Source organism: Rousettus aegyptiacus, unplaced genomic scaffold (genome assembly GCF_014176215.1).
Source record: "Rousettus aegyptiacus isolate mRouAeg1 unplaced genomic scaffold, mRouAeg1.p scaffold_m13_p_6, whole genome shotgun sequence".
NCBI lineage: Eukaryota > Metazoa > Chordata > Mammalia > Chiroptera > Pteropodidae > Rousettus > Rousettus aegyptiacus.
This window is the reverse complement of record NW_023416309.1, coordinates 32970364-32995622: the sequence shown is the minus strand read 5'-3', so window position 1 is coordinate 32995622 and position 25259 is coordinate 32970364. Positions and strand designations below refer to the sequence as shown.

The following is a 25259-nucleotide window of genomic DNA, read 5'->3' as shown; positions in this document are numbered from 1 at the left end:
GCTTGCAGATGCCCAGGTGCCTGGAGCTGTGGGTCCGAGTTGAAACATGGCCTCACTCTTGTCCTGGGTCATCACCATGTGAGATGAGGGACAAAGTGAGAGGTGGTGTATTGTGGAGAAACTCATCCTGTCACTGGGAAACCCTGTTCGTGGAATCTTGGTAGCCAAGTGAGAAGGGCACTTTTAAATGGAATGGGGAAGCAGAGGCTAGGGGCGCAGTACCAGGCCCTGGAACGTCATAGACCTAGCTCTCAAGTTCAAGAACATAGTTTGGTAAATCAAGTCCTGTGAGGATACAGAGTTAGGGGAGTGTGGTTCTAGAGAGGAAGTGACTCCACACCAAGAAGAAAGAGACTTCCTCAGTAGCTGGTCATGACTTCTCCGTGACCCATTACACTTCTCTGAATCTGGGATGAAGGAAGTGAGAGTGGTGGGGTTTCTGGTCTCTGTGCTTACGGCTTATGAGAATGCCCCTCCTAGGTTTGAAGAGAAGAACACTTTTTTATTATTATTAGTAGTAGTCATCATTATTCTTTTCAGGTAGGGCAGGTGTAGTATTTTGCAAGGGTTTTTGCGAGTAGAGCCATTTTTGGCTATAGTTATATTATAAAAGTGAATTTCTAAGTTGGTTTTCTGGGGCTGATTTGCAAGTATATTAAGGCTGTGGCAATTTGTAAAAGTTATAAAATCTATGAAAAGAGCCACAGCACTTTTTCTTACCCTTTAGAGATGCTCATAACTTAGAATCCACAAATGATTCAAATTACTGAATGCTGTCAAATCCACCCACTACAAAACAAACACGTTTACGGTTCTGCTAAATTATTTTCTTGTCTTCTCTCTCTCTCTATAGACAAAACTCTGACTACTGTAGAAAAAAAAGTCATGATTCATGATCAAAAGCGAAATCGTGGAGACGAAAAAAACAAGGCAAGACAGAGGTGGAAACAGAACGAAATCATTTGCTGAGACTATGGAATGCGGCTTCTGTCCTTTCTTGGGATGGCTCAAACATGACAAGCAGGGTGATTTGTTGTACAAAGTATATTATGAGGGAGATGGTGACTACTCTTTTTTCCCTACGGATCAGTGCTGTTGTGCGAAAGAACATAGCTCTCAGTTTAAGACGGCCAGATCAGCTCAGCAGTAAGTGCGCGAGCAGAGCTGAGTTCCAGAAAGGAAACAGTTTCTGGTGCTTCACGTATGTCCGAGTCACACTCGTGGAAGCCGGTTCCAATGCACACTTCCCATGCTTCTGAGTCTAGGCATTGTGGTGAATATTCAGGAGTCATTTGTGAGACAGAATTAATTTTGTTGTAGGACCGAGGGGCGTTTTTCCAAGCTAACTGTGGTAAGCATAGTGTTGAATATGTTGCATGTCCGTGTTAGAAAACAGAATCCTGTCATCAGTTCATACAAATGATTTCCTAGAGCAGTGTCTGTTTCAAGCTTCTGTCAAACAGTTTGGCTTTTCTGCAGGGTCCCTGTGACTTTCCCACCAACGTACTTTCTTTGTTAACTCGCGTATTATGGTATAACTCAGGAACAGAAGATCTCAGGATGGAGAGAACCACGAAACCTGAATAAAGCTTTTTTTTTTTTTTTTTTTTTTTTTTGTGCTTATCCTTTTTCTGAGGGGTCCTGAGAGGTGAGGGGGGATTCTTTCTGTGAGGACTTTTACCAAGATGAAGGGCTAGTGCTACCTAACCACATCATACATTAATATGGTAGTTGGCACCGAACTTTTGACTCTTACTACACAGGGGTGCAATGGGCCCACAAGCTGGTCCATAACTGTGTGTTTTTTTGGGGGGGAGGAAGTAGGGTAATAATGAGGTTTCCATGAAAGGTTGTGATGGTTCTACAGGTGGAGCATCAATAGGTTAATTCTCACTGAGCAGCATTGTGTTAAACTGAATTGTGTGATTTGGAGGTCACCTGGGCCCACTACTGGTAAATGCTTCAGAATACCCTTCTGTTCCTTCGGAGGGACTTGTTTTTATGTTCTCTGTATCTACAAATGAAATGTGTGCCTGGCCAATTCTGTTGTCCTTCCATCTCCCTCCCCAAGGCAGTAGGCATTAAGGGCAAACAAAGAAACAGAAGAGGTCCCTTCATGGATAGTATTTTTATTTTTATTTTTTGTGGAACCATGTAATATTATGAGCTAATGAGACAGAAGGACAGTAGATCAGAAAAGAAGAGTACCTCTAAGGGGGGAAGAAATGAATGCGAACTTTTATTTGATAAAACAGAACTGAAAGAGAATATTATTTTCCTACCATAAATGTAGCTGTTCCTTCACAGGATAATGTGGAATTCCAGTGTGGATTATGGATTTCTTCCAACTTTCACTGACATCGCTTCTTACCAGATTCAGGGAAGGGTCTGCCTTCCCCGAAAGGGGAGGTGGGCCCTGTCCTTGCAGACAAAGCTTGTACAAATTCCTGAACTGCAGAGTTGCTAAAGTGACTGTATATACTTATATTCATAATTTAAATGATTAATTCTGGTCAGATAAATGTTGTTAAATTTGAAAATGTTTTATTACATTATACCAAATAAAGTTTATTTATAGCTGTAATAAAGTAACAAGTAATGATTTTTAATTGAAAGTCTGATGTCATAAATGTTATATGTAGAATAGCAGAGGGCAAGCTTTATATATTTGCTAAACCCTAAGATAGTTCTTTAATTAATTGCATTTCACTTTGAAGATTCATCTGTTTTGTAACTTTTTTTTTTTTAAAGAATGAGTGTTCATATCTTGATTTGATTAATGAGGGTTTATTGGGCTCCTACATTCAGCACTGTGTACATTGAAGGAACAAAAACAGGTAAAGCAAATTCTTACTTTTAAGGAGGTTGCCTTCAGGTAGAAGGGGGACATTTCTCAGATTTTCATCCTATAGTAAGTGCCATTAGCAGTTTGCAGAGAGTGACAGGTTTTTTTTCCTTTCCACAGGACAGGGCATTATGGTTAATCGGTTTGATTCAGGTTTTCAAATGTGTTTGTTTAATTTTTTTTACTAGAACCTTAATTATTCAAATTGGCTCTTTATCCCACCTGACTTGAATACCTAATTCTTGAACTCTGCTTCATTCTGGTTTCAGGGACTGGACACTGTACTCTGTGCTTTACATGTATGGCAGCCAAATGAAAAGGTAGAAATTGGCTGAGAAAAAGATCAAAGAGTTTATAATACTACTTTACATGTGGCATAAATTGTGCAAAGGTACAGCTTTTGTTTTAACTAGGAATTGGGAAAATCACTGAAATAAACATGTTACATATGTTTTATGACAGTTCAGCAAGAATGACTATTATGACTAATCTCTCTTCTCACTCTAGGGTATCAGCTGTCATTCTGGAAAGGCTGAGTATTGGGAGACCATGCTTGGGGAGTAAAGTACTTGTGAGAAATAACTTAATAACTGTTGCCTTAGTGTTTAGTTTTATTCTGTAAATATTAAGTGGGAGGCACTCATAGATTTCCTGGGCTTTCTGGAAACTCATAATTCGTAAAGTGTTTGCCCTGGTGTCATGTGCCTGAGGTGCCTGCATATGTTTTTGATTTTTATATTTTCATGCAATTTTATTAGATTCATTGATTGCATGTATGAGATCAACAATAAGGATAGAAAATCTAGGCAATTTTTCAAATAGTTTATGCTAATATAACAATTGTCTGAATTGCCATCTGGAAATGGTGGGAATTTTCCTTTCATCATTTCGGTTGTCAACTCAGTCCTCATTGGATATAACTGTTTACAAATCCTGCATTTTTATTATTTTATTTTAATTTATTTTATAATTTTTTATTTTATTTTATTTTGTTTTGTTTTGTTTTGTTTTATTTTATTTTATTTCTAGGTGAGGCAACCCTTAGTTGACCTCATAGATTGCAAGGACCTTTTCAGTTTACAATCCCTTATTTTTTACTCCAAATCCTGCATTTTGAAACTGTCCATGCACCTTCCTATCTCAGGACCTTTACATATGCTTTCCCATTCTGTCCGGAATATTCTTCCTGGTCTCAATTTTTTATTTACTATATATTTTCCTCATTGTTTGTTAATTCTTCACGAGCAGGGACCATGTCTGATTCCCTCACCAATATGCCCAGCACCTAGGACTATGCTTGGAGCATATATAGTAGGCAGATTAGAAATATCTTTTAATAAGAAGGGAAGGAGCAAAGGAAGAACTTGGAAAGGGAGAGAGGAAGGCCAGAATTGACTTGGCTTCTTTTCATAATTTTCAGGGGAGGATATTAAAGAGACCTGGAGTGATTGAGTGACACTTGTAATGAGTGGGAGAGAAGGAGCTGGAATTAAGCTCTCCTGTGCACACCTTAGGGCAGGCCCCTCCGCTCCACAGTGCTGCTGCTTTTGCGTGAGTGTCTCATATCGAGAGAGTGACCTTTTCTTAATTTTCTGCACTGGTGGAGCAGAGCGGTGTATGTGTTATGGCCCATATGTTGAAACTTGTTTATCTACAGCTAGCCAGATGGTCCCTAACAACACACAAAGAATCCATTTGGAAACTTTCATAGGGTCAGTATATTTTGAAAGCACTGGGAGTTATGCATATTGTGATGTCATTCCTTACTTGCTGTAAGCACTGTAAATCAAAAAAGGGAGACCTTGTTAGATATTACGTGTGAATCATGCAGGCCCTGAGCAACAACTCAGGGGATCCTGGATAATTTACAAAGTGAATAATCCACCTGTAAGAAAGTGAGGTATAACTATCCATGGAGAATTACAGAGCTAGAGAATTTCATAGATAATCTGGTATAACCCCCTATTATTTAGCAGATGAAAAGATGTTAAATTTAGAGCTGTGTTTTATTTAAAGGAGTGTGGTACAGAGCTGTACTTTGCAAACTATTTCTAGTGAAGAATTTTTTTTAATCTGTCACATAGCTAATATAGTTGAAGAATGTAGTAAAAGTGAATTACAAGAAAAATGAAAAAAAACAGTATAAATCCAGTTTTTTTTAAATTACATTCAATAGACATAAAATTACATTTCAGTAAATATGGTTAGGGCAAATATAATATGTAGACAAAGAAAATCACCAAAAGCTGACCATTGTCCTCCAAAAGTATGCCGTTAATTAGGGAAAACCTAGCAGTTCCCTGGCTGAGAAATGACTGTAGTATAATCATGACGTGCCGAACACTAAGTGTGCTGGCTGTTCCACAGCATGCTGTGATGCGTGTGATGTGAGCAGTGAGGGTGCGGATGGTAAGGAACAGCTCGTCTGAGGACTGTGCCTGGAGTAGTAATGGTGCAGAGTTCCCTGCAGCCCAGAACCAAAGCCTTTAAACAACTGAACTCCTCACCCTCCTTCCCACTCTGTGTTTCTGCTCTTTAGTTATCTACATTTAATTGAATCCAGAAAGCTGACCCAAAGGCACTGAAAGGTATTTAATTTTTAGAATGATTATATTAACCAAATTGTTCTTAAGAAAAGAGACTCAATTTTGACAACGTGTCAGAGTTTGAAGGCTAAAGGTTGTGATACTCTATCAACCACATCACCTTATATCTTAAACTCAGTATTTTCTAAACTTTACTCTGAATAAGACTTATCTAGAGAACTTGTTAAATGTGAAGATTCCTGGGCCCCATTTCCAAGGATTCTCATTCATTATTTCCTGGTGTACAGTGGATGGTTGAAAAGGGCTTTTAAACAGCCTACAAGACAATTCTGGTACAAGCTGACCTGGGTCCCAAGCGCTGAGAAATGCTGTTTCCAAACGTGCCAGCAAAGTGAATTATCTGGTGATTCTGTGCTACTAGTGTGGAAAGCATGATTAATATGAAATAATATCTAAAGCGTTTGTCTATGGTTGTAGAATCTTGTCAGAGAAACACGCAACATGCTCACGAATTCTTACATTTTCTTCAGTACTCAGTGTTTATTATTGGTACCGAAAATCCAAGCTTATGGAAGAATCCACAAATCACCTTGGATAGTTTTCGGCGATTTTTAAAGATATGTGATGCTTAGTTTCATGTGCATAGCTGGCTAATTTCTACATTACTGAGTAGCTGCTGGCATTAACTAATTAATATTGATGCTAGCACAGAGGTAACTGAGAATGAATGCATCATTTCTGTCACCATGGTCAAGCAGCTAATCTAATGTTTGTCAACAAAACAGAGTAATCTTTGTGAAATATGTGTTGAATATTAACCACTGAGAATGAAATGCTGACCTTGGCTAAGGTCCACATTTTCACCATTGTATGTGTGTGTATGTATAGGTTATGACAGTGATTAATAATAGCTCACAGTAATTGAGTGTTTATTGTTCATCAGCCATTTTGATAATCCTCACAACCCTAAAATATTGTTTTGTCATTTTATGGGTACTGAGGCTTATAGAGCTCAAGGACATTAACTTATAAGGAGAAAAACTGATCTCTCCAGCTGATGTGTACTTTTTGTTACATACTTCCATTCCACGAAATGCATCTCATTAGTTACTGACTGATTTTGTGGGCTGGAAATATGTATCTGAACTTTTGTTCTCCAAATACCTCCTCTTACACTGAATACTCCAAAGTGGTTGTTTTAAAGTCAAATCCCAGATAATTGTTACTAGAGCAAAGTTTGTAGTTCCTGCTTCCTAATCCTATTCTTGGATTCCTTCATGTCCAGGTACCTAGTATCTCAATGCTTTCTCTTGGTTATATATTTTTGTTGTAGCCTGCCTGTGGTGGTTAATTTTATGTGTTAATTTGACTGAATCATGGGGTGCCTAGATATTTGGCTAAACATTATTTCTAGGTATGTCTATGAGACTGTTATAAATGAAATTAGCATTTGAATCCATAGACTGTGTAAAGCAGATGGCCCTTCCCACTGTGGATGGGCTTCATCCAAACCACTGAGGGTCTGAATAGAACAAAAAGGTAGGGGGAGAATTCACTCTCTGCCTGACGGCTCAGATGGGACATTGGTCTCCTCTAGCCCTTGGACTAGGACCATCGGACCATGGTTCTCAGCTATTGCACTTGGACTGAACTACACCACTGGCTGTTCTGAGTCTCCAGCTTGCAGACGGCAGGTCATGAGACTTCGGAGCCTCTATAATCACGTAAGCAATTCTTTATAACCTCTTTATGCATATAAAACTTTATAATAGATAAACCAAAGGACATTGTTTTATGTGTGTGTGAAAATAATTATGATATATATATATATACATACATACATACATACATACATACATACATACATTAATAGTTTCTGTATAATATATAATAACCCATTGGTTCTATTTCTCTGGAGAACCCTAACTGATACACTGCCCTAACTGCTATTGCCATATAATGTGTACCTTTCTATATTTTCATTAAAACTTATCTGTCCTATGTCCCATTCTCTCATCTTTTGCTGTCTCTTAACTGTCAGCCAGTTAATCAAATACACTATTATTCAAGGCAAAGTCCTTTTCTTACGTAGTTACGTTGGGACAGGCCAACACCTTGGATCAATATCTGAACCTGAAAGCGTTGATAGAAATTTCAGACAGTGTGACAAGTTGGTGATGGCGACAGTAGATTAAATCATACCTTGTGTGCCTCCTTCATTGACCAGGATTCCGTGAATCCTATAGCTGTTTAGTTACTTACAGACCCCCCTTGGTGTTCCTGCAGCTGAGAGTACGTTGTTATCCAGATCTATCTACAGGACGTGGGCCAGGTCTCTGTCCTGACCACACTGGAGCAGATCACTGAGGGGCATCCCTAGCTTTTAAAATCAAACACGAATGAGGGTAATTAGGTAACAATTGAGATTTGTCGGGGAGATTTGGCCAGTTGCTCCTGATCCTGGTCTTTGTAGGAATCTTCCAGGAGACATTTTTGGCTGCTTTTCTGGCCTAAGAGAGCAATTCCAGTGAAGAATGTTTACTGTCATCATCGTTATTCCATCAACTTCCTCATCAATGGATCTGTATGAAATGTTAGAATATATTTTGGAAGTGAAGATAAAATTAACACCTGAAACTATTTCTGGGTGCATGAATCAAAGATTGCTTTTTGTACTGCTTATTCCCTTGGCTCTTAGACATTTAATTTAGCAAGCTTTTAAATACTGGCTTTTAACTTATCTCTAGAAAAAAAAATAGTTAATTAAATCAAGGGAAAATTTGGCCTAATTCCTCTTTATCCATTTGGATCATGAAAAGCACAGATTTTTTTTGGATGAAAACCATGCCTTAAATATTATAAAATGAATTATAGTGGGGCATGCAATTTTATGTCAATACTATCTAATATAGATTCACATAAAATGTTTTCATTTCCATTTCACCACAGCAAATATAAAAAAGGACACTAATTAATTTAGGTACCATTCGTTAGGACAGTTGAAAAAGACATACTTCCTTGAGCTACAGTTTTGGAATGATCTTGTTAGATAAGTTTGAGCTTCTGAAAGAATAAAACAGAGCTTTTAAATTTAATATTTCAAAACAATTGAAAAGGATGAAGTATAATAAACACCCATTCACATATTATGTTGTTTTGTCATTTATTTTATCTTTATTAATAAAAGAAAAAATTTAATACACAATTAAGAACTCCTTTTGTACCCTTTATTAAAGCTGTGTGACCTTGTGCAAATTCCCTAGCCTCTGTATTTCTGTGCATCAGTTGCTTCATCTGTAAAATGGGATAACACTGTCCAGTACATCATGGAGTTGTCGAGAGGACTAAATAAATAGAAATGTAAGAAACAGAACAGAGCCTGATGCACTGAAGTCCTCTGTCATTGCTCTATTCTTCCACCTCAATCCCGTTCCTTCTGCAGAGGCAGACACTTTCCTAAAGTTCCTGTACATCCTTCTAATCAATGTGTGTATGTTTTTAAATTTACTGCAGATAGTTGTCTTTTAAAATTTACCTCAGTGTGTAAGTTTTACATGTATTGTCATTGTGTGCATGCCATCCTCTTGCAACCTGCTTTTTTTTTGGTCTCAATTCTAGGTTTTTGAGATCCCTTCATATTGAGAAATAGAGCTCAAGTTCATTCATTTTAATTCCACTATAATATTTGGTTAGCTGAATATACTGTAACTTATTCATTTGTGTTTCCTCTCATGGACATTTAGTTTATGTCTGTTTTTTTTTTTTAAACTATAAAGAATGTTGCTGTGAGCATTTATAGACATGTCACCCTGTATATGTGAGTGAGAGTTTCTTCTATATGGTGCTTCCTAACCCTTTTCACTTGGGTCAGCCCGCCAGATGTCACTGTGCCTCTAAGCCAAGGCTGCCCTGAGGACTGAAGAGGGCAGTATCTTGTGGCATAACCATAATCCATTCACCCATATAATGCAGGTCTGTTAGGAAGCTCTGTTCAGAGTACTGATCTTTAAATTAGGGTATTTACCCTGTACCAATACCCCGCCACCACCATAAATACATAAACATGCACAGCTCCTGTCCCACATACGCACATGAGAACATTTATTTATATACATGCAAATGTGCATTTGTGTTTGTGCATATACACGCTAATACACACACACACATACACACATGCGCGCGCGCATATACACACACATATGGATTTTCCCAGAATGGGTGGTTAAAGTAATCAGCTTTCCAGACCTGAACTTGACCTGCCTGAGGGCCACATACAAGTTCCCACTTCCTCATTCACCATTTCCTTATCCCATTTTACAAAAGAAAAGTCTCTTACTCACTCTGGAACAGTTTAAATATTGTTCCCCAAAGGTACAAATCAAAACATTGGGGTCCAGATAGCCTCCTTTAATTGAGGGCCTATAAAATCTGCAATAGAGCTTCATGTCTTTCCTTGAACATATTTCTTGGGTGAAATTTAAAATCTAGGTCAAATATAGATGTCCTGCTAAATTTGAATTTCAGATAAATAAGTAATTTTGTATTATTTTAAATATAAATATGTTCTAAAGTAATATGTCTCAGTAGGTGCCATGGGAACCTACTTATATTTAAAAATTGTTTGTTATTTACTGAAATTCGAATTTAACTTAACTCACATGTCCTCTGTTGTATGTTGAGTGAGTGAGCATTTGCTAAATTTGGCCAACTTAGTGGAGTTAGAGATGGTTTTGTGACCCATGGAGGAATGATCTGGATTTAGATATATTATAGAGACAGAGGCCAGACACGTTTTGTTTAATGGCCACTCCCCTTCTTTCTCCTGATTGTCAAAAAACACATCGTGCCTGAGGTGGGACCTCCTGCGAGAGCAAAACACGTGAAAACATGAGGAGGCATGGTGTCTTATTTTATTGGGATAGTGAACACATGGCAAGCATTTCCATGTTTATTTCTTAGAGATCAATATTACATGTTTGAGTAAAAGAAACTTATGTTGGCAATAAGTTTTTATATTTTCTCGAATGTTTATTCACTTGTAGATGAAACATTTCCATTATCTGCAAAAAGGTGACTAGATATAATTTCACATACAGTCTTCATTTAGACTCACATTATTTACCTGCTCATTGTCATCCATCAACCAATTCTCACCTTATTTGTTCATGTACTTACTAGATTTAGATAACAGGTATATTTAGTGTTATTTATTATAAAAAATACATTTAATTATTAATATACTGTTGTGAGCTTTGCACTACTACCACCTCATTCCTTTTATTTTGTTGTTAACTTACGAGCCTTACTTTATTTTAGCAATAAACAATATATCTGGATTGATGAACTAAATGAACAAACCTTTCCCATTTCATTAAAAGATGAATTTCCAAAAAAATTTACATTTTTATGTTTATTAATTTTCAAAATTTTCAATATATTTAGTTTTTGACCAATAGTAATTTAGTAGTACTTAATATAATAGTAATTATTCACCAAGTGCTGCAGCATGGCCATTGACTAAATATTTTTCTTTGCGCTGACTTATTTTATTTACTTTGATATATTTTCAGAGAAAACTGTGTGTCATTACTATCAATACAAAATCACCCATATTATCTATATTTAAATTACTATTTAAAATAGTCATTTAGTGATAATTTTTTAAATAAAAAATTTTTTAACCCTCGGAGCCTTAAAGGTACAGGAAAAAACGTCTGGCCATTTATCATTACATATACATTTCTGTAACAGAAATTCTAAGGTGATTAATGAAGGACATTCAAACATAAAAATATATTACATTAAGGTAATCTTCATTGGTGACATAGAATGGAAATACAATTTTAAAAAGTAAAATTCCCAAATGTTAAACAAGAGTTGTTTGTGTATTTTTAAAAATAGTATTGGTTATCTGATGTTACTTTTGACTAGATATGACATCACAGTTTTATTTTTTAAATGTCTTTTTTAACATCTTTTGCAGCTTTTACATTTGTAATTGAAAAATTTACATGTCTATTTAAAAATTTGCAAGTGGCTGCATAGTTTTCCAAAATTATTTTATAGAGTAAATGTGGAAAATATGCAGATGCCCAACAACTCTGTGATATGCCCAAAGTGGGATTGCTGTGGAGGAGGATGTGTATATGCTTAACTAGATTTTGCCAAATTCTAAGTGGTTGCCCCATTTTACACTCTCATGAGCAGTGTATGAGAATATTCTCATATTTTCACATTTTCTCAAACACAGTATTGTCAGCTTTTAAGGTTTTGCCAGTCAGGGGTATAAAATGCTATCACATTGTGGTTTTAAGTTTGCATTTCCTTGCTTACTGGTGAGGTTGAATTTCTTGTCGTGTGTTGTTTAGCGATTTGTATTTCTTCTTTTGTGGATTGCCTTCTTATATCTATGCCCATTTGTCAGTTGTTAATGTACATATTCGTAATGGAGGGAACTAGTTTTTACAGCATGTTGACTGAATTAGCCAAAAATACTTCCTTTAACAAAGTATTCATATTTTTGATCTGTTACTAGAGGGTTTCCTCTATAGAAATGAACTGCCGATTTCCCTTCCCATGTAAAGCATCGAATCATATGGACACTTCTGGCTACATGATGACAATTATATATTTTTAAATGGGTCTTCATTCCTTATAAGGGCTCCTGGGTCACATAAAACTTAATATAAATGTATATATGCTTTTCTCTTGTTAATCTATTTTATATCAATTTACTTCCCAGGCTCAGCCAAAAGCTCATAAAAAGGCAGAGGTAAAAATTTGGCTCCTCTGCAGTAACATTTGGTTTTTATCATTCATCTGATGCCAGTCGTATCGTTTAGAAAGATTTTGTTTTTGTTGTTATTATTTGCATTTTAGAAAATCACAAAACTAAAGGTCTTAATATTTTTTGTCCATTTTAATTTCTTCTTTTATGAATTTAATGTCTCTGACCATTTTTTAAAATAATTGATTCATAAGAGCTCTTCATACAGTAGTAGTAGTAATTCTTCCTCTATTACTTGTGTTACTAGTTTTTCCTAAATCTTTCAAGAATTGTGTTATTTTGTTTTTGATTATGTTGTTAGGAAATATTTAATTTCTATGAAAATTCATTTTCTTCTATGGTTTCTGACTCTGGTGTCAAGAAAGATTTGTTCCACTCTATTACTATTAAAGGTGTTATATTTTTTCACTTTTTACACTTCTTAAAAAATTTAATCTAACTTGAATTTAACTTATGAAATTTAATTTTTTCCCTAAAGTGGCTAGTCGATTTCCACAAATTATTTAGCGAGTAACAAACCTTTCTCCTGTGATTTGAAATGCCACTTTTATCACAATAAATTTCCATAATATTTTAAGTCTGTTTCTGGAATTTTCTACACTGCCCCTTGGCAGTCTGTTTTTTTTTTCCCCCCTTAATACCATCTATATTTTTGCTGTTGTTATTAACCATTATCGTTAGATAAAGATGTTACTTTTTAAGAGGGAAAGTATGTGTCCCCTCTTTCATACCCCTTTCATAATTTTTGTTATGGTCTTACCAGATTAATTTTAAGATAAATTTGTTAAATTTGTTGGGATTTTGATTGGGATCACATGCAATTTATAGTCCATTTAAAGGAATTACATCTTTGTGATACCAGATCTTTTTGTTCAGAAACAAGGTATGTCTTTTAATTTATTCAATAAAATTATTTTGTATTTCTCAGCAGAATTTTATAATTTTCATTACTACATTCCTCTTTTTAGTTTTTTTCTATTTGGTTTTTTGGTTGTTATTATTGTAAATGTGGTAGTTTTCTCATTAGTTGTCATTGGTATGCAAAAAGACCAATTTCATTTATATATATATATATATATATTTTTTTTTTTTTTTTAACTAACTACCTTACCAATTCTCTTAATAGTCCCAAAAGTTTTTCAGGTTTTTTTCATGGGGTTCACAGGTTTAAAATCATATTAGCTCCACTTACTAAGAATTTTGTGTCCTCCCTTCAAGTATATATACGTCTTGTTTCATTTTCTTGATTAATTGTATTGTCTTAATGTTCAGAACAATGTTAAATAATTGTGATGATCTAAGATTTCCTTATCTTATTTCTGACTTTAATGGAAATAATTCCGTTATTTATCCACTAGGTGTAATACTGGCCTTTCATTTACAATATGTATTGTAATATGTACGTATCATACTATTCAGGCATTATCCATTTCAACCTTACATTACAGTTTTTTTAAAAAATCAGAAGTATTTGGAATTTAATGTTTTTAGCAGGTAAGAGAGTACATTATGTTAATTTATTTACTAATATCAAATTATCCTCAGAGTGTAGAATGAATTATACTTATTAGTGACCTACTATTCTTTTGCTGTCTTGTTCAATTCTATTTCCTAATATTTTATTAGAGTTTTTGGTCAATATTTATAAGCGAGATTGGTTAGTAGCTTTTTTTTTTTTTAGTAACATTTGGTAATAGTGTCATGTTGCTAATAACATATATTTATAGTATTTCTTTTTCTTTAAACCATTCCAGGGCTCAAAAGAGAAATTTATGACATATAGGTTTTAGAAATTTTCTCACAGAATGATTCTACCAGGTCTTTTTGATAGGTGTCTTTTTAAAACATTTTTTTTTCTTGCTTTGGTTCAAGTTAAGATAGATTTTTTCTCACTCTAATCTTATTAAAAATATTTACTCAGTGCTCTGTTAAAGACCTTATCTTTAGTTAATTTTATGCTTGTTCTTCCTTAAATATGTAGCATATTATATTTGGGGTTAAATGCTAATAAAGTAATTTATACTAATATTTTGATAAAGAATGCATTTTTCAAACAGCACAACAACAGCAAGTTTGTACAACAACAACAAAATACTTGGCTGAGTTGACTACACCTGAGGTAAATGTTAACTAAGGGCAGCTGCTCTAATTTACAGTTGAATTTTATTATATAAGAATTGTCCTAGGTATGCAGGGCTCAAAAAATCTTTTCCTCTTTTAGGAATTTTTTTAAAGCTTTTTTCCTATTTCCTTTTTTGGGATACATGAATATTTGTATCACAAAAATTTCCATTTTGTTTCCAAAGCCAAGAAGACAATCCAAACCAACCCTCTCTGGAAGAGTGTGTCTTCATGCAATAGCATGACCTCATGTGTGATTTCATAAAGATCTGACTGACTTCTGTGGCAGAACCTTAGTGGACTGGTGCTTAACAGAGGCTAAAAGACAGTGTAGAGAAAAGAGAAAGGAATAAGAGAGACTGGGGACAAGGCATGGCTTTCACTGAAACCTAGATCTGAACTGGCCACAACCAAAATCAAATAAACAGCAGACGGTTGCACTAATGATGTTAGTCACACTTTCCCTGCCTTCCTCTTGCAATCCAGGGCACAGCTTTCAAAGAAAGCTCATACTGTATCTAGGATTTCCTCACTCAAGATTATATTCATAATCTAACTTTAACATGAGACTGTGTGGTGAATGTCCTGTTGTATTTACTATTACTTATAATGATGAAAATGCAATTTTCTAAAGCTGAAATGGAATGCTTATGATATAGAAAGATGTATTGAAATTTAAATGACAGAAATATATAATTAGTATCAAATGCCTTTTTAAAAAAATAAATTTTAATTAGTTTCAAGTATACAGTACATTGGTTAAACATCTATGTAGTTAGTAAAATGGTTTCTCCAATTGCTTCCTCCCTCCCCTGACCCTCCACCTAGCCAATGTATTAATGCTAATTGCATTCCCTATGCCATACTCCCCATCCTCATGACCATTCATTGGCTTCTAATTTGTACTTTTTAACCCCTCACCTCATTGTCCCAGTCCCCCAAATGCCCTCCTCTCTGTCCTTCACCAAATGTCCACTGTATATGTGAGGCTGTTTTTGATTAGTTTGTTCTTTTTATTCCTTAAATTCCGCATATAAGTGAAATCATATAGTGTTTATCTTTCTCTGTCTGACTTAAATACCTTCTATGTCCATCAAAGCCATATCTTTTTCTATACCCTTCCTTTTCATATGTAGGGGTCGTGTTTTCTTATCCTTTTAGCCACTCCATCCCTTGATTGGAGCACTTAATTCTTTTCCCTTTAAGGTACTTATTGATAGGAATGTAGTTGTTACCATTCTTTATTCCTGTTTTTGATACGTGTTTTTTTCTTCTTAAAGAAGTCCCTCCAATATTTCCTGTAATAGTAGCTTGGTGGTGATAAATTCCTTTAGCTTATTTTTGTCTGGGAAGCTCTTTATCCTTCAACTCTAAATGATAAATTATTTTTCGCTAGATAAATTATTCTTAGTTGTACATCCTGTAATCAGCTGCCAGTCGTATGGGTGTTCCCTTATATGTAATTATTTGTTTTTCTCTTGCTGCTTTAAAATTTTTTTCTTTGTATTTAACCTTTGGCATTTTAATTATGATGTGTCTTGGTGTGGGCCTCTTTGGATCCCTGATTTTTGCAATCCTCTGTGCTTCCTGGGGTTTTGTTGCCATTTCCTTCACCAGTTTAGGGAAGTTTTCCATCATTATTTCTTCAAACAGCTGTTCAATGTCTTGATTTTCTTCATTTACACTGATCAGACAAATATTTGGAACCTTAATAGTGTCCCATATCCTCCTTAAATTATCTTTATAGTCTTGGCCTCTTTTTTCTTGCCATTCTGTTTGAGTGTCCTGATTGACTTTCCTGTCCTCTAGACAGGGCATGTGATCATCTTCTTTCTTGACTTTTTTAATTCCTTTCTTTATTTCATTTAATATACTTCTCATCTCAGATAATGTGTTCTTCATTTCAGACTGGTTCCCTCTTATAATCTCCATCTCTATTTTTATCTCTTTGTTGGAGTTCTCTACATTTCCCAAAAGTTTATTGAGCATATTTATAACTAGCATTTTGAACTCTGCATCTGTTAGATTACTTGACTCCATTATATCTGTATCTCTGTTCTGTTCTGTCATATGGTTTCTGCTTCTTTGTCTTCCCATTTTGGCTGCCTTTCTGTGTCTGTTTCTATGTACTAAGCAAAACTCCTAAGTTTCCTGGTCTTATTAGTGTGGATTTGTGAAATTGGTGTCCAGTGGCACAGTCCTGAGAGGGGTTCAGCTGCAGACCAAATTGAGCCCAAGCCTCTAGCCCTCCGGAGCCACCTGTTAAGATTCAGCAAGCAATCCACAGATGCTGTGCTTACAGTTGCCTCAAAAGGCCACATCAGAAACAGGCCAGCTGCCTCCAGTGTGAGAGTAGGCGCTGCTCAGCAAGGCACATCTGACTTGCTGAGGGTACTTCTGGATGTGATGTGGGTGGGGCTCCGAGCTGGGGGAGGCAAGGTTTAAGAGAATCCTCTGGGCGGAGTGATCTCTGTTACCCAGTTTGATGATGTCACAGCTATGGCGGCTCTGTGTCAGCTCTCTGGGAGTGGGAAGGGCTCAACAGGGAACAATGGATACCGCTGGCACTTCTGTACATAGCAAGTCTCACCTTGACTCTCACTCCGAGAATATCTCCCTGTAAGTCCCTCGTGCCTTCTGTGCGTGGCCGAATTGGGCACTGGTGCTCAGAGCAAGCAGGTTTGTTCACTGCAAAAATCTGCTCACAGACGCGGTCCCTTTAAGAGGTGGCTGTCGCCGCTGCATCCTCCATGACACTCAGCCTCTCGGCACCTGCAGCCCCGCGTCCTTGTCCCGTCCTGCCTTCTGCCATTGCAGGGTGATTTCTTGGATTTCCCCCTGTTGGCATGGCTTTTTCATCTAGATCTCAGGTGATTTTTCCTTGCTGCTCCTCCTTTTTTCCGTCACAACTTTGATTTGGTCGCCAGAGGGATGGACAGAGCCTCTATCATTTATGCCATTTTTTTCCTCCTCAGTATAAAAATACTTTTAAAAATATATTTTATCTAGGCATTTGGTTTAGGAATATAATCAGAAATAAGGTAAAGATTTATGTACAAATTAGTTTATCTCAACATTATTTGTGTAACCTTTAAAAAGACATCATCCAAAAGTGGTGATATGAGTAAAGAAATGCAGATTAATAACAAGAACAACCAAACATAATTCCAAAATAATTCAAGTTTTGTATTAGTTAGGGTCCTTTGATTACAAGCCACAAAAAACAACTGTGGCTAACTCAGGCAACAAAAGAAATTGTTGGAAGGTGTGGGTATATCATGGATGTGAATGAGAAGTTGAACATCTGGTTCTTGTAAAAGACAGGTCCAAGGCTACAGTGAGGATCCTACTTTTATGAAGAAATGAATAGTCATGATAGGTCCGCACTATCAGGATAAACCAGCCCAGTTTTCCATCTTTTTTTTTTTTTTTTTTTACTTTACTCAAGATACAAATACTTGGGAAGGAGATTCCAAATAGCCTTCTTTGGGCCCTGTGTCCACCATTTGGCCAGCACCTCAAGTAAGAGTTTTACCAAGACTTCAGAGAGTAGGCAGTGATGGCAAAGACTAGCCATCTCTGGGACAAAATAAGCTACGTTGCAGATTTCCCTCGCAGCTAGGTGGGGACTACGTGACTGAGTTTTGGACAATGAAATGGGGCAAAAATGATGTCCACCCAGGACCAGGTCTGGCTCATGAAAACTCCGGCAACATCCTCTACGCTCTCTCTGTTTCTTCATCTTCAGGCAGGAAATGGAAGGACTAGTCCAGGACCCACAGGCCCTGGGGGATGTTGGATCTACCAATGGAAGGTGCTAAGTTCTACATCATCACATGAAGGCTACCCACTGACACCCCATTGGACATGACATGAGTGAGGAAGAAACATTAATGATGTTAATTAAGCCACTGCGATTTGGGGGATTTTTTGTTTCAGCAGTTAGGCTGCCCTAATACTCAAGGATGAATGTTAAGCAGGCAGAAAACCTTGATTCCACTTCAGTTTCTGTACTTGCATTTTAAAAACGCTGTGAAGAGGTTACATAGACCACTGCAATACTTATTATCTAATTCCCTCACTCCCACATTCATCTCATCTTCCAAAATTCTCAGAAAATTCCTCTTCCAGGCCTGGCTCACAATCTCTTGTTCTGTGACTTCAGCTTCGCTGCTTTCCTTCCAAAATCTGCATCACAAAAGCTCAAGGAATCATCAGGTAAAATTGAACTCTTCTCTGAAAGTGGGAAGAGGTAGAAACTAAACAGCTGTCAGCCAGAGGGGAAAGTCTGGGAAAATTTATGCATTAATATTATAACATGGTAGTAAAAATGTCAAACAATAAGAAAATGGTTAAATTATGTCATACTTGTTACTGGTTATATGAATAAGATAGTCTGTATGCTCATGGAGCTAATAGTTTAAAGAGAATATTTTACAGCCATTAACAATACATGTTTTAGAAATATAGTTAATAATATTAAAAAAAGAAAATGGATGGCATCATTTTAAGTGAAAAACTCCAGGTAAGAAGCTCCATACATAGTAAAAATATCCCAACAAAAAATGTAGGTATGTCAGTCCTTGAATGTTGATGTAGATGTACACATACGTGTGTGTGTTCAAACTGTTAAAAGTGGTTGTCTCTGGATATTGACATCGCAGGTGATTTTTACTTTTTTTATACTTTTCTATATTTTCAAGATGTTTTATACTTTTCTATGTTTTTAAAATGGTAAGTACATTTTTAGTATTAAGTGAGATTTACAGATTATTCTTATTCCTCTCCTTATAGCTTTCTGCATTTTCCAAATGTCAATGAAATGTATAATTGGAAAAAAGCATCAATCAAATCACAATACTTGATATTATTGTGTACTGAGAGACTGTCTCCCGTAGTGGCTTCCTGATTTCACAGACTTTGGCTTCTAATAGCTCTGTAGACCTGAATGTGTGTGTGTGTGTGTGTGTGTGTTGTGTGGTCTGTCTGTGTCTATGTGTATAGAATATACATATTCCAGCTGGATTTTTATAACAGAGTAAGTTATTCCCAAAGCATAAACAATTTGCATATGCTTACTTTGACTCTGTCACCATGGATTCTAATGCAATTGCGCTTACCTGCCCTTCGAAATACAAGCACTAGAATTTTATCAGGTGGTTTTTAAGCAAGCAAATTCATATCCTTAAAATGTGGAGATGAAAAAATAACACTGAACAGTTCTGTTCAAATTTTTATAGTAAATTTGCTGCACTTTCATCAATACAGAAATCTAGAGATATTAAAATGCAATTTACGTTATACTTAAAGAAAATGAATTTTGCTTAATACAATACAAAGCCATAGAATGCTAACCCATGACATAAGTCTCTCCTTGAACTACCAGATACCACTGAGAGGAATGAGTGAATTATCGGAGGTGATTTTAATTTAGATTACTAAAACATTTCCATAGACATAGAAGTCTGAGTTGATTAAACTTTAAACTTATCTGATTAAAGCACTTGTTATATTATGGTCGAAGTTACAGGAAAGTACTTCAATTGATGGGATAATTATGAATAAATGGGGAAGGATATGACTTAGAAAATTTGTTTCAATTATTTAAGTGATTGCTATATGAAGAATATTAAGACACTGAAATTGTCTTGACATTGTATCAAATTGCCAGGCAGCAGCTTTGAAGATTAATAACTTCATGGTGCCTATGATGCTTAATTATTTTCTGAGACATTGTTCACTTAGTTTAAGAGATTAAAACATGAAGAAAAAATATGAATATTCAACTAAAAGAAATATTTGACCAATTGAATATTGTTGGCAATGTGTCTGTAGCTCGTTTCTCAGTTGTTTTTAGAGAAGTCCTCAGCAAAGATATTATTAGGTGTCCTAAATTGATCTTCCTCACTGAAATACTTATTTTGTTTGCACCTCTTAAAACCGTCTATTGTTGGCCTTCCTGATTAATGAGTGTGATTAGGACAGCTAAACATTTAAAACTCTGATCTCCGTAAGGATGTTTAACAGTGATTGCTATTTTCAACTCAAACTCAATCTGGGAGTTATGCTTCTTGCCCAAAAGCTAAGAAACGAAACCTTCCTTTATGCTGTAAAATGGATCGGAACAGGAACATAGGCTAAACATTGATAGGAGAGCTAGAGAGAGAGAGCATCTTTTGGGGGAAGAAACCCATTTAAAATATCTTCTGCATTTTCATGTGCTTATGTTAGCTGTGTTGCAAAACCTGTACGTGGATCTTGTTACAAGGTGGGATCAGTCATTCTAATAAAATTGTTGACATTTTTACAAAGGCATGTATTAAAGAACTCTTCCATTTATTGTGACAGGCAAATATCTACTCTGAGTGAACACCCACTGACTATAGATGTCAAGATTTTTGGAGTTCACAATAGAGAGGCCAGTTACAAAATTCTTTAACTCATGAGCAGTGCTGCCCTGGCCAATCTTGTCTGCTGTCCATTAGTGAAACAGTTCTCAATTCCCAATGATAGGCTGTTATTGAACAATTTGTAGGCTTACATTTCTAATTTCTCTTGCTATCATCTCTTCAAGCTTCATCCTTTTTTTTCAGATACCAGGAGGTAGTTAAGCTTTAAATCAATTGATAATGTCAGGCATGGCTATAAGTTGCTTCCACAGAGATTATAGAAAAGAAAATTCTCATGTTATTTAGATCTATGAGAGTATAAGATTGGCTGTCAGGTTTTTTAGGGCAGAAATAGGTTCGTTCCTTCCCTCCCTTCCTCCTCCCTCCCTTTCTTCCTGTCTTTCATCTTTCCGTCCTTCCTTTCCCTCTTCCTTCTTCTTTCCTTCTCTTCTTTCTTCCTTTTTTTTTTTTCCTTATTGCATATAGGATTTGAGAAAGTTTCTAAGCCTTCCTAAGTTATATGGCTATAAAGAAGAGAGGCATATTGGTTTTGTCTATTTTAGTATTTTATTTTTGCCATTACCTTAGAGGAGCAGAGGATGATTCATGCTCCTTTAGCCACTCTGCTCTTCTCTGATTAGGGTTCATGTGTCATAGTGAGGCCAGGATGACAGAAGTCTAAGTTGAGATTCTTACTATGACATCTTGTACAACTCACTTCTATTTGTTATCTACATAATAGGAATCATATCTGCCTCAGAGTGTTACTGAAGCATCAAAGATAATAATGACTATACATGTGCCTTGTGAAGTGTTATAATTTTTTCAAGGGTTGGTAGTATATATTCCACTGATACATTCGTAAAATAGAAATAAAAGAAGGTGCTGCATATCTTTCCTTCAGGGAAAGAGTGCTTCATTTTCTTACTTAGACATAAGTATAAACATTTGGTGATTAATAGAGTCTACCTAGATTTTTGTATGGCAAATCAATTAATACTTCATTGTTTTCTAAACTGGCACTGTAAAGGAAAATTTATAATGATAGTAAGTAGCATTTTTGTGCCCCTACTATATACTCAATGTTTAAAATGGGTTATTTTGTTTAAGTCCCAAAATAACCTCATCATTAAGATTCTGTTTTCTCCGCTTTTTTTCATGTGGGGTAACTGAGGCATAGAGAGATTTAATCACTGGTCCAAGATCTCATAAATGATAGAGGTAGATTTAAACCAACTTGAGACTCCATGCTCTAAACCACCAAACTTCCTCTGGAGATGTAATGTACTGGTTTGTAATCAAATGGCGCTAAATATTTACATCAAACTTATAGAGTTCCTGGTTAAATATGTCCTTATAAAAAATCTTTTACTCCTCTTAAAACTTATCAAAAGCAACAAAAAGAATGAAAAAAAATGGGAGGGGGAACCTTTCATATTCAATGAAACAATAAAATGGTCACACTCCAAACTGCAATCTATGACACATTTCTGTTCCAAACTGTATTCTGGACCCAAAGAGGGACTGGAGAGCAGAAACATACAGATTTCCCTCATATACCCCAAACCTAAAAACTCGTGCTATCATTCTTCAGAGTCATAGGATATTTGTGGCTCTGGCAGGACCCAGTTCACTGAGTGAGATGCCCTTGCGGAGACCTGGGTGAATAGTACTTAATGGCAGAGAAGGGCATCTCTAAAAGGGAAACTTCACTAACTAACACTGCATGGTGTCTAAATCCATCCGCAGGATGAAGGAGAGCACGGAAGTGGTGTTCACTTACAACATCATAGAAAGGACTTGATTGACAGCTGTTTTAAGCCTCAGAGACAAAGGGGAGACCCACTCCTGGGGCAAAGCGTTTGGTCTCCCACCTCTGAATTTGCCCTCAGGTGGATTTCAGCGGCTGTGCCCTCCCCGAGGCTTCTCAGCTCCTGGTCAGAATCAGCTGAGGTTTCTCAATCCCTAGTTCTGCAGCATGGAGAGAGCAAGTACTTGGGAAGGAGCAGAACAAGTCAGGGCTGTAATTTGAATGTTTGTTCAGCTTTTGGCTTTTCCATGTAGGTACTGGAAATGTGAGGAGGATGCATGTGGGTTGTGACAAATTATGTAAATGGAGCCACTTCAAAATAGAGTCAGAGCTGTCATCCCAGAGGAATTGCCTCGCACATCCTACTCCTAAAACTTCTGGAATGTTTAAACGGGACAAAATCACCTTTGGACTGGGCCAAAGCTATGCTGTATTCCAAACAACTGCAAATATAGCAAGAAAGCAGACGTTTGACTACTGGACTGAAAATTAAAGACATTCTTTAGAATCTAGCACTACCATGTATACCTAAAGAATAACTTAGCTTATTTGCACCTATAGAATTTCATTCCTTGACTTAACACCAATAGAAATTCCTCTTTTCTCTTCATCTAACTATTTTCTGTCCCTTTCTTATGAAAAAAAAAGCCTCACTTTAGTCCCTAATCAGAACATTACTTGGGTTTCTACCGGAATCATTGCTTCCTGAATGGCTATTATTTTGCATCTCAAATAAATGCTTGCTGCCTCTCAGTTTGGTTTTTTATTTTTAGGTTAACAAGGTAATCAGAGCTTAATTGATTGTCTGACTAGTGGCACAGATTGGGTCTAACATTCTGCAGTATTCAAACTCTAAGTTCCAATATTAGAATTTCCTATACACTTACTTTTGCCTCCTGCATAATTCTGAGAATGAGTCATCCCCTTTCTCTCTCTCCCAAGCATTCCTTTCGGTTACACATTTTTTGGTTCTAACTAATTTTGCCCCTTTTATCCCTGGGCTTATTATTTAACAACCGTCTTCATTACCATTTCAGTAGTTCACTGGGGAGGAGGAAATATTCCACTGTGATGCTGAACAAACAACAAGCAGAAGTATAATCTTCATAAATTTTACTCCTATGGAAAACTGAAAAATGATAGAGATGTGTCTGTTTTGCTGGGCGTGATGGATCCACGGTGGAGGCTGTACCTATTCCAATCTGTTTTGCTATTTATATGTGTTATCTGGAAGGAATGTTGGAGATGAGCACCCTTTCCAAGTAGATGAAGAGGTCCAAATGGCTGTTTCCTTTTATTCTAATTAAAACTGTCAGCATATATATCAAAGCTTGTGGTCCACCAGTAGGTGTGACAGGCTTGGTGACAGCCATAACCTGAATTTACATTGTGTAGTATCCAGAATACTCTGTCCCTCTCACATTTATTTCTTAGCTAATGGTTGGCTCCACTGGAATAGGAATCACTGTTTTATTTTAAAAGTAGAAAAAAAATATATCACAAAACACCCACAAAACATAGGAAGAGTTCAGATGAATAAGTCTGTATATTTTTAAAAAAATGACCGTGTGTTCTGTTAAAGGGAGATCAAAGGGTTCTGAGACTATAACACATCAAGCACAAAATGAGTAGTTTCAGTAGAATTTAGGAAAGTACTGCTAGAAAATTAAATCACTTTAGAAGCAACAAGAATAAAGTAACAATGTTGAAAACACAGCCAGAGATATGAGTGCTGGACAGGCTTGAGGAATCACAAAAACAAAATGGAAAATACAAAGATTAAAAAGTAAAAAAAGTGATCAAACTGGAAGACAGAAAGCATAATTTACATAAGTATTATTGATTTTCTGAAGAAAATAGAATAAATAGAATAGAAAAATATTCAAACATTTATGCATTCAAGGAATATTTATTGTATACCTATTTTGCAACTCTAGACACAGGGGAAAAAGTATTGAACAAAAATGAAAGACCACTTTCCTGAACTAAATAAAAACATGAAGTTGCAGGTAGGAAGATAGTATTTATTTTAGAAAGAAAAAAAAATATCGATATAGACTAATCGAAATTCCGACAAATTTAGGGCAAATTACTGAATTTAAAGAGTAAAAAATTCCAATTTTAAGAAAATGGAAACATTTTTTCTAGGACTACATAGTACTAAAATTAAATGAGATAATATTAGAAACCAGAATTCCACAAATATCTTAGGAGTCGTTTCCCTAAAAGTACAGATTATGCTGCAAGATATGATCCATGCACATAAGCACCAATGTTTGTGTATCATTACTCTTTTCAACTAAGAAACTGCTTGAAAGTAAATATTACTCGAAGTTAAAGGATCAAAAATGGAAATAATTCCCAATTTTTATATTTTGTTGCTATAGAACTATGTCAGATTTTAGATTGCAAGTCACAGCAGTAACATGAGAGAAACATTTTGAGAATTAAATATTACTATAATTAAAACTGTAATGTTCAGTATTACCTACATTTTATTTTGCTAAATGCTTAGCTGAGATTATATATTTCTGGTAGTTGGATTTTTTGAAACATGTTCTGCTTTTTGCATTTGAATTATCTGCCTACAGGCTTTTAATCTGCAATCTGTTTTAGATTTGAATGAGTTATTTTATCTTAAAACTCACTGAAAATTGTACAAGAGACTGGGAAATGGTTTCCTTTTATTTATGTTTTTTCTTTTGACTTCTCCACCCATCTTATAAAATAAAGATCTTATGTGAGAGAAAAATATGTCTGG

At 35.9% G+C, this 25259-nt stretch overlaps 1 protein-coding gene across 5 annotated transcripts in view; it reads left to right on the top strand.

Moving 5' to 3' along the window:
* HTR7 (5-hydroxytryptamine receptor 7) overlaps window positions 1–25259 on the top strand; it is a 216143-nt gene that overhangs the window by 60720 nt on the left and 130164 nt on the right. For 2 of the 5 annotated variants that reach the window (XM_016151275.2, XM_016151276.2), the window contains exon 3: window positions 854–13126. The exons of the other annotated variants lie outside the window; for them this stretch is intronic. In XM_016151275.2, coding sequence (XP_016006761.1) covers window positions 854–896 — 43 coding nt within the window. In that variant the 3' untranslated portion in view covers window positions 897–13126. Of the gene's footprint in view, window positions 1–853; window positions 13127–25259 lie in introns of those variants that run through there. 5 annotated transcript variants of the gene reach the window in all.